Below are 13,084 nucleotides of genomic sequence, written 5' to 3' on the forward strand. Positions count from 1 at the left end.
AAAAAAGTTTTTCTTTTATCTGGCATATTTCCTTTATGCCTCTGAATCTTCATCATGGTCTGTGACTCTCTCCTCTCTTCATGTTACACCATAGCATCGTATTGATGAAAAAAAGGGGAGAGGTATCCTCTCCCGTGTTCTCTCTGTAGAGAGTTCAGCAGTCCTTCAGTGAACGTGGTTCACCTAGATTTAAAATGGAAGAGCTGATTTTAAACCACGGTCTTCCATAGTCCTGTGTCTGAAGGTCCAAAACAATGCTTTGTGCTGCTTTAAAAAGTGCTTGTTTCTGAAGTTATCAACTTCCCAATCCTCTTGTGCTCTTACAATGTAATCTCATGGGAGAGTCAATTGAAAATTAAGCTTAGTGGAATCATCTGAGATGATCCCAAGATCCAAGTAATAGGTGTGTTCATACGAATGGCTGATGATAAGTGCAACAGCACAAGGACATGGGAGGATTGTGGTTTTATATACAAGGTTAGGGCGATAAAGATGGTTTCCCATAAAAGACGAGCAGGACTGTCTCTGTCTTCATTCCATGTCTTCTTTCCTGGAGTGGGTTAGAAGTGGCAATATTCTCTGTCACAGATATCCAACCCTTCAGTTGCAGACCACAGACTATCATAAGATGTGAACAAGAAAATATTGTGTTCTTTTCCTTACAGAGCCCTTTTGTCTGAACTCTCTCCACAATCAAAAATAAAAGCCCTGACTGAATTTGGGTAGCATTGCTAATGTGCAGTCACACTTAAAAGTTCTCAAGGAATCCACGGCAAACATTTGGTTTTCACGCCTGAATACAGCTGAGATTCGATCGATATTCCGCTCTTTTCCCATCAGCTACTTAAATTTGTAAGTTGATCAATACCAACTGAAGACTGTACTCGAAAACTGCACCATTACAATTTCACACAAGCACTCAATAAATTAGGACTCAGCTGGAGTTCTCCACAGTCATCCAAATATGACGCTCTTGAATAACAAGTAAACCATGTTGTGAGATTATAATCGCAGATTTGCTACAACAAGATCTTAGACAACAATCAGAGACTCCTTTGTCCGACTTAATTCAGTTGAGAAGAACCAATCGCGAAGGGAACATGCCCTGCATGCTTATCACAGACGATAAAGATCTCAGTCTTCCTTATAATAGTCTCTCATTTCATTTGTCACTCATTACATGTCTGCAGCTTTGGCTTAAAATATACAGTACAGCTCCCTTTCTCTTCCTCCCAGGGCTGTAGTGCTTAATGAAACTGAAACAGCCACCAACCCTCCAGTATTCTGCACACGATAACAGCCCATGTAAATAGAGTCCTATTTCAATATGCAATATACTGTATGTATCTTAGGAAAAAGCATCGTTGCTTCAAGTTCATGTTTCTCCCTTGTTAAATAGAATCCAATATGCTAAAGCTGTACAACGTCAACCAGAGACTTCTGCTTCCACGTACTCCTCAGAATAATCCATTTTAAATAATGCTAACAATCTTTAGCTCAGACAATGTGCCACTTTTTCCAAATATTTGGAAAGGATACTCATATAGTCTAATCACCAAAGGTGTCACAATAAACAAAAATAAAGTCAATGTGGCGTGCCAGTGGCCTCCCTATGGAAGACCACATGACTGTCTTAGCTGTCTTTTGCCCTCCATCCCAACAACAGCCTCCATTTACCTGCTAATTATTCCTTTAATTTGGGAGTCTTTCTCCACTTGCTGTTGCCGTAGCCTCCTCTCACTGTCATCGAGACGATTCTGGTACTGTAGGAGGATCTTATTGGTCTGCTGCTCCTGCGTGAGGAGCCTCCGCTCGTACTCCTCAAGCTTTTTGTGGGACATCACCAGGCGCTCCTTCAGGGAGTTGATCTCCTCCTCATACTCCCGTACCTGTGGCAAAGATATGGCGAGAGAATGCTAAATTAGGGACGTTTACACAGGGTTAGTGTTTTCATTCCCTGATTTCTATTGGCTTGTGGATTTGAAAGATGCACATTCATGAATTTACAAAATATACAGGACAAGTAGAAAAAACACCTTCACATTGGCCAAATTAAAGTAGCAGGCTGATGGACAGTAAAAATAACACTGACAAAGATTTATGGACAGTTGGCTGATGGCTTTGAGACCTCTGGACTTGTGTGTCAACCATATCTGAGTGCCATCTGCTCAGCAATGACAGACATGACTCAATGCTCCTCTGCATTTTACCCTGCATGAGTAAAATGTTTTTTGTTTTTTTTTATCTGAAGGTCAGTACTGAAACTTAAAAGTGATACCTACCCTGTCCATGCGTGACTCATCCATGCTCTTTGAGTATTCCTTCAGTTTGAACTCTTCACGGTCAATTCGCGAGCTTTCAATGTCAGCCGACAGATGAGGCATGTTGGAGACCCAGGCCACTGTTCGCTCATTGGCTGGGGTTGGGGGATTGAGGGTCGATGGAGACTGGGAACCCTGCGAAAAGAGGCCGGCACACTGAATATGAGAACATGAGTTCTGGAGTTCATTACAGGCTTTTATGCAAAGTGCCCCAGAGCTGCTTTAGTTCATACATTTTGATCATGGCCGGACCCTGGTGGGACTCAAGCCCCTATTCCTGACAGCGCCGTGTGGCACCCAATGAACTACACACACATACAGCCATATACTGTATATATATACACATATATAAACACATTGTCGCCATGAGCACAGGTGCAGGTAGAAAACAACTGGGTTGCTAAAGAGAAAAATAGAGAATAAAGAGAATAAAATGAATTCCAAGTGTGCAGATGTTACCTGTTTGCTCATGGTAGGTTTGAGCAGATGTTGTTGCTGTGGCTGAGACTGTTGCTGTGGTGACTGTTGAGTGCTCTGACTCGTGGTTCCCTGTGGACTCTGGCTTTCCCTGACAGAGCTCTGCTGGTGGGGCAGGCCCGGAGCAGTGTTGTCTTTGACGGACAGCTGCCGGGACCCGTGCTGCCTGCCGCCATAGCCGGACTCTGGTGACTGGAGGAGATTCCCACTCGGCGGTCGCGTTTTAGCCGGAGCAGCAGGTGCGACAGCCGCACTGACGGACAGCTGATGGGAGGTCTGGGACTTGACGCGCTGGGTGGGAGGCGGGGCGACAGAACTCTGGCGCACTGGTTGCACTGTGGAGGGGGGCGTGGTGGCCAGGGAGGAGTGGGAGGTTCCTGTCTGGGAGGTCATGCCCATCATTTGTTGTTGCTGTTGGAGGTTATCCTTAGGAAGAAAACAAATACATAAGTTAGCATTTTCATTTCTTGTTCCAGGTCCTTTTGCGGCAGATGGTGTGCTGAAAACAGCCCTGCTTTCAGAAAATGCAAGAGGCTGCAATGGTTGGGCATGTCGCTTCAGGTACCAGTGAGACAATGAAATACAATCCAGGAAGTTCACTTTGAGTGATGGATTGATGAAGTCTTTTCAGATGTCAAAACACTGCACAGAAATTTATGATATAATGAGGATTGATTTTACTGCTCAGAAAAGTTATCAAGGTGGAAACAATTAAAAATTTTGTGATCAAATGAAAATGAAAGTTAGTTAGTTGAAGTGCTAAAGCCATCAGACTAATTTAAAGGTGACAGGAAAGTCTACACACAGTAGAGTCGTCATGAGAATACAGTGAACACTAATGTACCTGCACATGCATGGACATCTGCCTGCGTCCATAGTCAGCCCTGCTGTAGTCGTCACTGTAGCTGTGTGAGTGGATGATGCTGGGTTGGCCCAGGTGACCGTCCCTGGTCCTGAGGGTGGACAGGTCCTCACTGCGAGAGAACCCCCCATGGGCGAACTGTGGGATGTAGGCCGGGTGGGAGGGTTCAGGGTCTGGGGCCAGGAGCAGGGGAGCCGGGGGTTGGGCCCGACTGTGCTGGTGATGGAGCTGTTGCTGTTGAGGCCCATCAGCGGTCGCCAGATGAAAGAGGGGATTCTGGAAGGAAAGCGGGTAGCGCATGGCGGCGGCCTGCTGTTGCTGCTGCTGGGATAGCGAGTCGGTGGTGGTGCCCATCTGGCTCAGCTGGCTCAGCCGAAGGCCGCCGGACATGCTGGAGCCGCCAGAGCCAGCTGACAACCTCCCACCGGCCCGCAGCTGGCTGCTCAGGCCCGACCCCAGGCCGCCACCGCCTCCGCTGCTCAGCCCTCCGAAGCTGCCCATGCCGGCGATGGAGGCCTGGGAGGAGTTGAGCATGTCCACCGACTGCAGGTTAGACACGCTGTTCATTCGGGAATCCTGGAGGTCCATCATAGATACGCTTTTATTGACACTGAGCACCTAAATAATAAGGGATATGAGAGGCTATTGTGCCCCCTGTTATTATGTATGTTAGGTGGCCACGGATGATATGGGTGAGGGTGGTGCTGGTGTTTTTACCGCGAGGCCAGGATATCGGAATGCCTCAAAGTATTTCCCAGGAAATACCGCTAGGATGAGTTGCGTGGTGAATCAGTGGAAAAAAAGCAGATGTCATGATATACTACAGCCTCGATCACACGATGGCAGAATATATTAAGTATGACTAACATGCACGTCATACTAACCTCACTTTGAACGATAAACCTAGCGGATGGGATGATGATTCCCCAAATCAGTGGGATAAAACTCACCTTAGGGTCTGGTTCCGTGATGTCTGAGCTGCTTGTGCAGTAGGCTGGGCTGGACCGGGCCAGAGGAGGGCGTGATACGTAAAACATGTCTTTGGAGGATGCTCGATGGGGGTGGTCACGGTCCTGAAAACTCATCTGGGAGCGTGATGGCATGACTCCTCCAGTGGAGGTAGGGGAAGGCAAGCGAGTGATATCTATAGAGCTGGAGAAGAGCGGTGCGTAAGGCCAACAATAGCTGAAGGTAGAGACTAAGAAGTAATTAGAGCTGTGACGATTTGTTGATTAATCCACCAGTTGACCCACAATAATCAACAACAATATCGTTTATCATTTTGAGTCATTTTGATATAAATCAAAGTTATTTGAAGCAGAAAACAGTTGATGATGAAATCAAATATTAATGGAGCTGTTATGAGCACAACACAAATGTCGCCTACCTATTAAGATCCCTCATCATGAGATTCTGGAACTCGGATGAGATGCCCCTGTTGAAGCTTGGCCGTGACAGCAGCCTGTCCGTTTGTCTCTCCTGCACCCTGTCTGTCTGGTGGCTGGGCTGCCTCTGGAGGTGTGGGTTACGCAAGGCCATACTGATGTCATTCAGGAGGCGAGGCAAAGGACCCAGTTTGATGATGGCATCCTGTGGTTCAAGGAAAAAGATTTAAAAAGAGTCATCTAATGCAAGTGCTTCTTTTAAACGCCATATATCCACTTGTACACACCTGTTGCTTGTGCATTAATGACAGCTCAAGCCTGATTAATGGCATACCAACCTCATTTAACAAAAAAGTTTGAAGTGAGCAGACAAGTGAGACCAAATTGTTTCAATTCTATCCTGAAATGACACATCCAGCCTTTCAGTTTCAGCTCAGTTTAGTTTGGGGGTGGACAAAGTAACATCACAACCTGTACAGTAAACTATTTAATGCAACAGAGACTTTTGTTGTCTCTGGAAATCAAATTTAAGCCATAATTAACTGGTGTTGGGCAGCATTATATTATCATCTGCATCTATTATTTTTCCCCTTTACATGAGAAGATGCAATGTGGATGTCAAATCCTTGTAGGCCAAAATGAATAAAGACACAGTAGTATCTCCAAACATATAAAGTCTTTAAAATAGCTATTAGCCAATAGCCAGTTGCTATTGTGGAAAGGATTACAGTGTAAAATTGTAGTTTATAATGGCACTGATGATGTGTCTGAGTGTGTTTGGGTTTACCTTGCTGAGCTGAGCCATGACCTCCCAGAGGAGACTGTGCAGTATGGACAGCTCCCTGCCGAGGTCAATGTATCCCTCGAAGCCGCCTGCATTGCTGACACTGTCCAGGTTGGAGATCTCGTACAGGAACTGCTGCATGGACCCCCACTCCATCTCTAAAAACTCATTCATGAAACACATGTACTCCTCTTTATTGCCAAACCTGTAGGTGGGAAAGGAAGGAAGGCCGGTGAGGCGATAAGCCGGTGGAGGGTATGAAAGAAAAGAGAAGGGCAAGTGACAGAGAAAAAGTAGAGAAAAACAAGTGAGCAACACATGTTGGTGAAATTAAATGTCAAGTGGAGTCACCGTCTACAATAACTCTTAAACTGAGCCTCTTTTTCTTACATATAAATTACATTATGTCCACTGTCATCATGTCAAGGGCAAAACTCTACATTACCTTTTAGGGTGGATCAATGAATGTAAACAAATGTGTTTTTTGAAAACTGCACATGGTACCTTTCACGCATCACTTATAAATCTGAGTTAAACAAACATGCAACTTTTCACAGTTTCAGAATGACAGGGCATAACTGGCTGTTATGGAGTACTGAACATGTTACTGAGGGTTCAGTCTATGGACCACTAATATTTACCATTTTCATCAATATACTTGGGTACAAATGTTTAATTTTGCCTATATGCAGATGACAATGTCATTTACTATTGTTTAATTGTCTCAGTGAAGCTTGTGCCTATTGAAACATATCTTATTTCTTATTGTGGTCTAAATAAAGTTCTGAATAAAGGTAAGCTAAGCTTATGTTATTATTGTGTCCAAGATGGCTCCAGATATTATTATAATAAGCATTTTGGACACTGCAGGGAAGGATGACTGGACATATTCAAATTGTAATGTAACTGTAATTGATGACCAGCTTCATTTTTGACTTAGAAAAAAGGCCTAAAGAGATTGGTTGCTTCCATGTTTTTATGTTTGACTGATTATAGGTTTTGTGAATTCTTGCTTTTGAAGCATGATAGATCATGTCCTATATTACATCAAGTGTAAAAGCTGTAAATAAAATGAAATAAAACTGACTTGGAGAAGTTAGCCAGGTTTTGCACTACTTTCGCGATGAGGGTGAGAGTGCGTGACGTCTGCTCATCGGGATACTCCTGGGTAAGATTGAAAAGTGAAGGGGACATGATGGCAGGACACAGGAAGCGCAGGAAGAGGGAACCACTGATGAGGCGGTCGGCGATGTCTTCCCGACCTCTCTCAGCACAACGCACTCTCCACGAGGCAAAAACTTCCTTTAGCTCTCGAGGGAAAACACTGAGAAGGGGAAATACTGTATGTAAGGACCAGAAACAAACTGGGGAGAATCTGAAGTCTCATGTATCTTTAAAGTAGCAGACAGGAATAAACGCTAATAGAACGATTTTTTGCATTTGCTGACTACTCACCAATGGGAGTTAACGATTTTGCAGAGTGCCAGTTCACAGCACATTCGGAGATTGGCTTGGTGGTCTGGGAGTACAGAGGGTGGTGTTCTCATGGGGTCCACTTCACAATTTTCCTCTGACTCATACAAGGCCCTTATGAACTCCCCTACAAATGACATTTCATTAGTAACAGCAAAACGGGAGAAACTACCACAGAGATCAGTTCATTGTTGTTGATAAAGAAAGCAAGATCAACAAAAACCAGTAGTACCAAAAGAAATCCACTATGGGAGAGAAAGAAAGAAAGTGTTGCCATAAGACACGAGGCAGTTTAGATACTTTCAGGCATGACTGCCAACAATTCAAAGTTGGGAAACCTGGGTGGAAAGTTAATTTACTAACAAGCTATCTACTGTAGCTATGATGCAAACCTTCATGTAACTGTATTTAGCTGTATTTATAAGACAAAACACCCACTTTAAAATAACAAAAATATTCATATCAATTTTGTGTGAAGAAAGTAATTCTCAGAAATAAAGGAGCATTCTACATATGACAGATTGGATGTGTACCAACTATGTCAATGCAAATGAGGACAAAAAAAGATTCTAAAAGAGGAAAATTTCAAATTGAATTCCAGCAAAGTGGGGGCAAAAAGCGGCGACAAAAAGCCTGGGTGTTAACGTAGACAAAGATTCAAACCACGGTAAGGATACTGACTGCATCAGTGAAACGGCATTCTTCCAACTACGAAATGTTGTGAAAGTCAGACCGTATCTTTCTCTTTCTCATGCAAGGAAATCAATTTCATGCATTGGGGTTCTCTTGTCTGGATTACTACAACGCTCTTTTAGCTGGATTACCAAAATAACCGGTGAACAGACTTCAGTTTATGTAAAATGCAGCTGCCAAATACGGGAAAAAGAGCAAACTACATCCTTCTTAACATCTTTGCGCTGGCTTCCTGTCTCTTTTAGAATTGATTTTAAAATGTTATCACCTGAATGGTTTAGCACCTGGTTTTAGCGGACTGTCTCTCCCTCTATACTCCTAGCCACTGCTAGTGGAACAACTGGCCCTTAAAACATCCATGAGTGAAGCTACATTAATGAGTACAATAAATCATTTGCCTTTCCTGTAGTGAAGCTGGATTTCTTTACTTTAGAGTAGAACCTTCTTCTTAATCACATAGCCATAAGGCATGTGAGCTGAACTTGGCTAAATACACGATTCAATTAACAAGTTTGACTCAGGGTAAGGTGGAAAATAATAAAACTTCCATAAAAACTAAAATATCTCTTCAAGCAATAACAATGAGGCATGCTCAGAGAGAGAGAGAGAGAGGGTAACAATATCTTTGGGAGGATTTTTACTTTAGTTAAAAGTTTATTATTAGAAAATGTCCAGAAAATTAATATCCTGAATTTGGCTCACCTATAGCATCCTTGAGGTACTTATGTCCGATCAGTTTGAGGTACTCTTCTATGGCTTTGGTGGCCAGAGTGTTCTCTCTGAAGATAAGGTGTTCTCGGTCGATGAATCTGTCTACCTCGCACATCGCCATGTCTGACAGGAAGTCCTGGAAAAAAGCAGAATTAAATTACTGCTTTTTGTTGCACAGTGTTTACAGCAGAAGTATAAAAGGGACAAGAACGTCAGGTCATAAGGGCTGAAAAAGCTTTGTTTTACATCAGCTTCATATATTTTCACATACCAGTAAGTCAAAGAGAGGTGACCCTACCTTAGCTTTCCCTGTGCTCTGCAGTATATGCACCAGTGCACAGGCCACTTCCTCTTTGCTCTTGACACTCAGCACGGGCTCCAGCACAGCACAAAGGGTGCGGTAGTTATTGGTGACGTACTCTGCAAACTCCTTGTACAGCTCCATGGGCAGGATGTTCATGGTCTGGAAGCGGGATTTGAGGCGTAGAGATGCGTTGATGATCTTCGCCCCTCCGACGCCAGCCCCCTTGGTGAGGACACTGGGCTGGATGACTGGGTACCACTGCTCTACAAACTGACGTCCAGTGATGCTTGAGATGGGGATGCTCACAAGTCCTAAGTATGTGCTCTTTTCCTTTGAGAAAAAGGGAAATATTAGTTGAGATAAGCATTTGTCAAAAATAGGTTGTCTCGCACTATTTTATACTACTGTGAAAGTCTTAAATAAAATTAAAAAAAGTTCATTTAAAGTTTTAGCATTGAATAAATAATGAGCAGCAACACTTACATAACCCTCAACACTGGATACCTGGGGTGTTGTGTGAATCTAGAAATGATTGTTTTACCATGGTGCTGCTACTCTTGTATTAAATTGAAAATATGAATTAGCTTTCTTGTTATTCATTTGCTTTTTAATAAAAAATGTATTATTTCTAAAAGCCACAAAACCTAAAGAGGCAAAAAGGGCCAGAGTTAATAAAGATTTTGTACAGACTCCTGACTTTAAAATTGACTTCCAGGACCTTATAAGTTTGATATGGTGAACAGTTCCTTAGCAATCTCAGAGTTTGTGTCTTCCTGAGAAATGCTGGTCCATTATTTACTCTCTTTTAGCTCCGTTTTTGGTCTCTACCAACTGCTTTGGCTGCTTAACACTTAATAAAAAAAGCTAGTTGCTTACTGTTACCTTGCGTCTCTTCTTGTCTGTCTCCTTGTATAGATGAAGGCGTAGGTTGCGGACAGCGGGCAGATTGTTGAATTCAAAGTGCTCGCCCCAGAAAACGGTGTCGGTGCGGGGTTTGCTGGTGGTGCGTGCGTACAACATGTCGTCAAGACAAAGTTCGCAGTAGTAGCGCTTCTTGGCTGGAAGCTCACGAGCCTCGATGATCCACAGTTTGAGCACATTGTCCACCCTACGGCTGTTGTCCTGCATGGGGATGAAGTCAGGTAAAATGAGATTAAGTGCATCTATATAGAGTCAATAAAAAGCTTTACAATAGACAATGAAACAATGCAGGAGAAAACATGGCAAACAACAAAGGAAAAAGTTCAGAGATATGGAAACCGAGACAGTGTGTGTGAATAAAGGGCGACAGCAGGTAAGCCTGCAGGGGAGGGACAGAGTAAATGACAGCACAGAAATGGCTGGTGACATGGTGTTTGAGCTACTGTGGATTGTAGGCTGTACTTGATAAATTGCTCTCAACTCTGGACTTGAATACAGAGACAGAAGACAGCATGACAGCGACGCAGAGAAGAAAGATAACAGACGATATGAAGGATAAGAGCAGGACAGGGCTCTCACTGGATGAAAAAGGTAATCCACTTAAACGTACAGGGACACGAATGGCACATGTGCTGCAACAACAAGGGACAAACAATGGTGCTGAGGTCTCTGCAGACAGCTACACATCCTAATCATGATCACAAAGCCCAAGCTATATTTGACAATCCCCATGGGAGGAGAGAGGGCTGTTTTGATTGCAGAGTGATGTTTCAGCGAACGGGGGCTGAGTCATTTCAATTGTTGTTAGCCCCCTGTTTGCTTCAGACTATTCAAGTCTTAATTTAGACAGCTCAATACGAGAGCATCAGCTACATCCACAGTTCTTAAGTTCTCCATTTGTACGCTTTTTGACAACCAGCGCCAAACACAAGGCATAATTAATTCCAAACCCCTGAGTTTGACTGCGTTGGGCATCTGGTTGCTCAGTTTGCTAGAGCACATACGGTGCAGCAGCACCAGCATGGGCCCGAGTTCTCCATCTTAATATCGTGTTACATCTTCCTCAGTTTCTGTCATATCTCATTTTTACTACTACAAAAAGCAGGGTGAAGTGGCAGCTGTCCTACTGAAAAAACACGCGACGCAATGATAATCCTAGTCTTTGTAGTGAGTCTTATCTCTGTGGATGCATCTGGTCTGGGATGTATGGTGCGTGTAGTTTAGGGGGAGGAGGGGGATTTTGGAGAGAGCCCCCGTGCGGAGTCCTTGGAGCTCCATGACTCAGCCAGGACCCCCGCGGCCCGAGCATCTGGACATGGCATTCAGCTCGGATGATGTTTCATCTCAGTCTGGCTTTATAACTCCTAGTCCCTGGTTGCCATCAAAGCTGCATATCTCACAAGCGTGTTCACTTTTTAATAACAGAGGGAGCAGATACGGGACAATTTTAAGGAACTATGAAATCTGGGTGAAAATTAAGATATTGGTTTTACTGTGAGTTGATAAGAAGGGCTGAGATTCTTTTTTTTTTTTTAAAGATGTGGATATTGAGGATGGAAATAAAATCACAGTATGTTAAAGCTGCACTAGGAAATTTTTTTTTTGTGAAAATACATCATCATATCTACTTAAATAATACAGAAGAGCTGCAAAAAAGAAGATCCCATTTGCACTAATTCATTTTGATCTGGTGTCACGTGGATACACTGACAGTGAGCCTCATGCAAGAATATCTTTGAATTCTTATTCTAAACCATTCCTCAACTCTATTAACTGGACAAACTTGCCGTAAATAGCTTGATTCAGTGTGATGAGGGCAACCTTCCCCCGAGGAGGTGCCTGTTCCCCAGAGTTTAACATTAGCATAATCAATGCCTCCAAAACCACCATGTAAGGCCAGCTTTTCTGCTCTGTTTGTAGTTGTTAGCATGTTAGCAAAGAGGGTAAAACAAAAAAGAATTTCACGCTGCAGAGCTTCAAGTCCTGCTGTCGGGCATCAGTAGACAAAAACACAAATTTAGCAGTGTTAGTAGTCGTACTAGAGGAATCCCAAAAATGACAAAATGTCAATAGTACAGCTGCCAGCAGCAGTGCTGCACTGTGATGCAAAATAGAGGGAATGATTTAACATGAGGTTAGATTCTAAAAGACATGTTAGAGATTGAGGGGATGTAACAGACATGAAGACATTAGGTGGACGATGCTACAGCCTACAGAGGACGGTGCAACACAGAGTCAGACTGGACAGCTATGTGCATAACTTAGCTGTCACTGTAAGATAGTTTTGTCCACCGAAATACACCAAAACATTTCATAAAAAAAACCTCCCAGTAATTTGGCAAACCATGATGATGACGATGATGTGGTGAAAATTAATTTGGGATCAAGTTTTTATATATATTATCTTAATATATATATATATATATCTTAATATTAAGAATGAAAGAAAGAAAGAACATGAATTTCATTTGTACCTCAGAGAAAATTGGTCAGTGCCACAAATCTCTTCAATTGCTCATACGCAGCACTCAGAGGGAAATGATACAAAGCCGATCTTCAGCTGGCTTTGTATCTTTACCACGTGGATAGTCTATGCAAATGAACAATATTTAACTTTTCTCCATGCTGCCTGCACCCAGACCTCCCCACTCATCTGCCAGCTCTCGGGCTGTTGCTTGAACTACAGATCGCACTTCTACATTTTTTGCCCTCTGTAATAAGAATAACGATTTAAATAGTTAAATGCTGGAATCGGACATTCAAAGATATGAGCCAGAATGCAGCATGGAGGAATCAGAGCGTATGGAGGAGGAAGAGGCCGCCACAGCCGAGAGTCAAGCACTGCAAGCGGGTGAGGATAGTGGTGCAATGCATTCTGGTTGTCGTAGGTTTTCTACTTTTTGAGCTAAAGAGGATACTACAGCCCTTCTTCTCTGTTTTCTCTGGTCATGCAGCACCAATTTCAAAAATATTTGGGCTTTTCTGCTACGTAGACAGCCCAGTTTTATGAAAAGGCAGTCTTTCCATTAGTGAATTACTTAAAGAACAAATTGGCTCATAAGAGTTGTTGTTGCATGAGGCCCATTGTCTCCCAAAGAGCATTTAGAAAGGACCTGGACCCATGTTTACTCTTTTTTTGTTTTTTGTTTCTTG

At 43.1% G+C, this 13,084-nt stretch overlaps 1 protein-coding gene across 1 annotated transcript in view; it reads right to left on the bottom strand.

The window, feature by feature from the left end:
- syngap1b (synaptic Ras GTPase activating protein 1b) overlaps positions 1–13,084 on the bottom strand; it is a 94,879-nt gene that overhangs the window by 19,638 nt on the left and 62,157 nt on the right. Inside the window, exons 7-18 of the mRNA XM_070835208.1 lie at positions 9,893–10,132; positions 9,005–9,340; positions 8,698–8,842; positions 7,285–7,429; positions 6,917–7,153; positions 5,833–6,034; positions 5,048–5,250; positions 4,611–4,812; positions 3,643–4,236; positions 2,781–3,224; positions 2,283–2,456; positions 1,678–1,889 (exon numbers count right to left, since the gene is read on the bottom strand). Coding sequence (XP_070691309.1) covers positions 1,678–1,889; positions 2,283–2,456; positions 2,781–3,224; positions 3,643–4,236; positions 4,611–4,812; positions 5,048–5,250; positions 5,833–6,034; positions 6,917–7,153; positions 7,285–7,429; positions 8,698–8,842; positions 9,005–9,340; positions 9,893–10,132 — 3,134 coding nt within the window. The remainder of the gene's footprint in view (positions 1–1,677; positions 1,890–2,282; positions 2,457–2,780; positions 3,225–3,642; positions 4,237–4,610; positions 4,813–5,047; positions 5,251–5,832; positions 6,035–6,916; positions 7,154–7,284; positions 7,430–8,697; positions 8,843–9,004; positions 9,341–9,892; positions 10,133–13,084) is intronic.

This window comes from Pempheris klunzingeri, chromosome 8 (genome assembly GCF_042242105.1).
Source record: "Pempheris klunzingeri isolate RE-2024b chromosome 8, fPemKlu1.hap1, whole genome shotgun sequence".
NCBI classification, from domain to species: Eukaryota; Metazoa; Chordata; class Actinopteri; order Acropomatiformes; family Pempheridae; genus Pempheris; species Pempheris klunzingeri.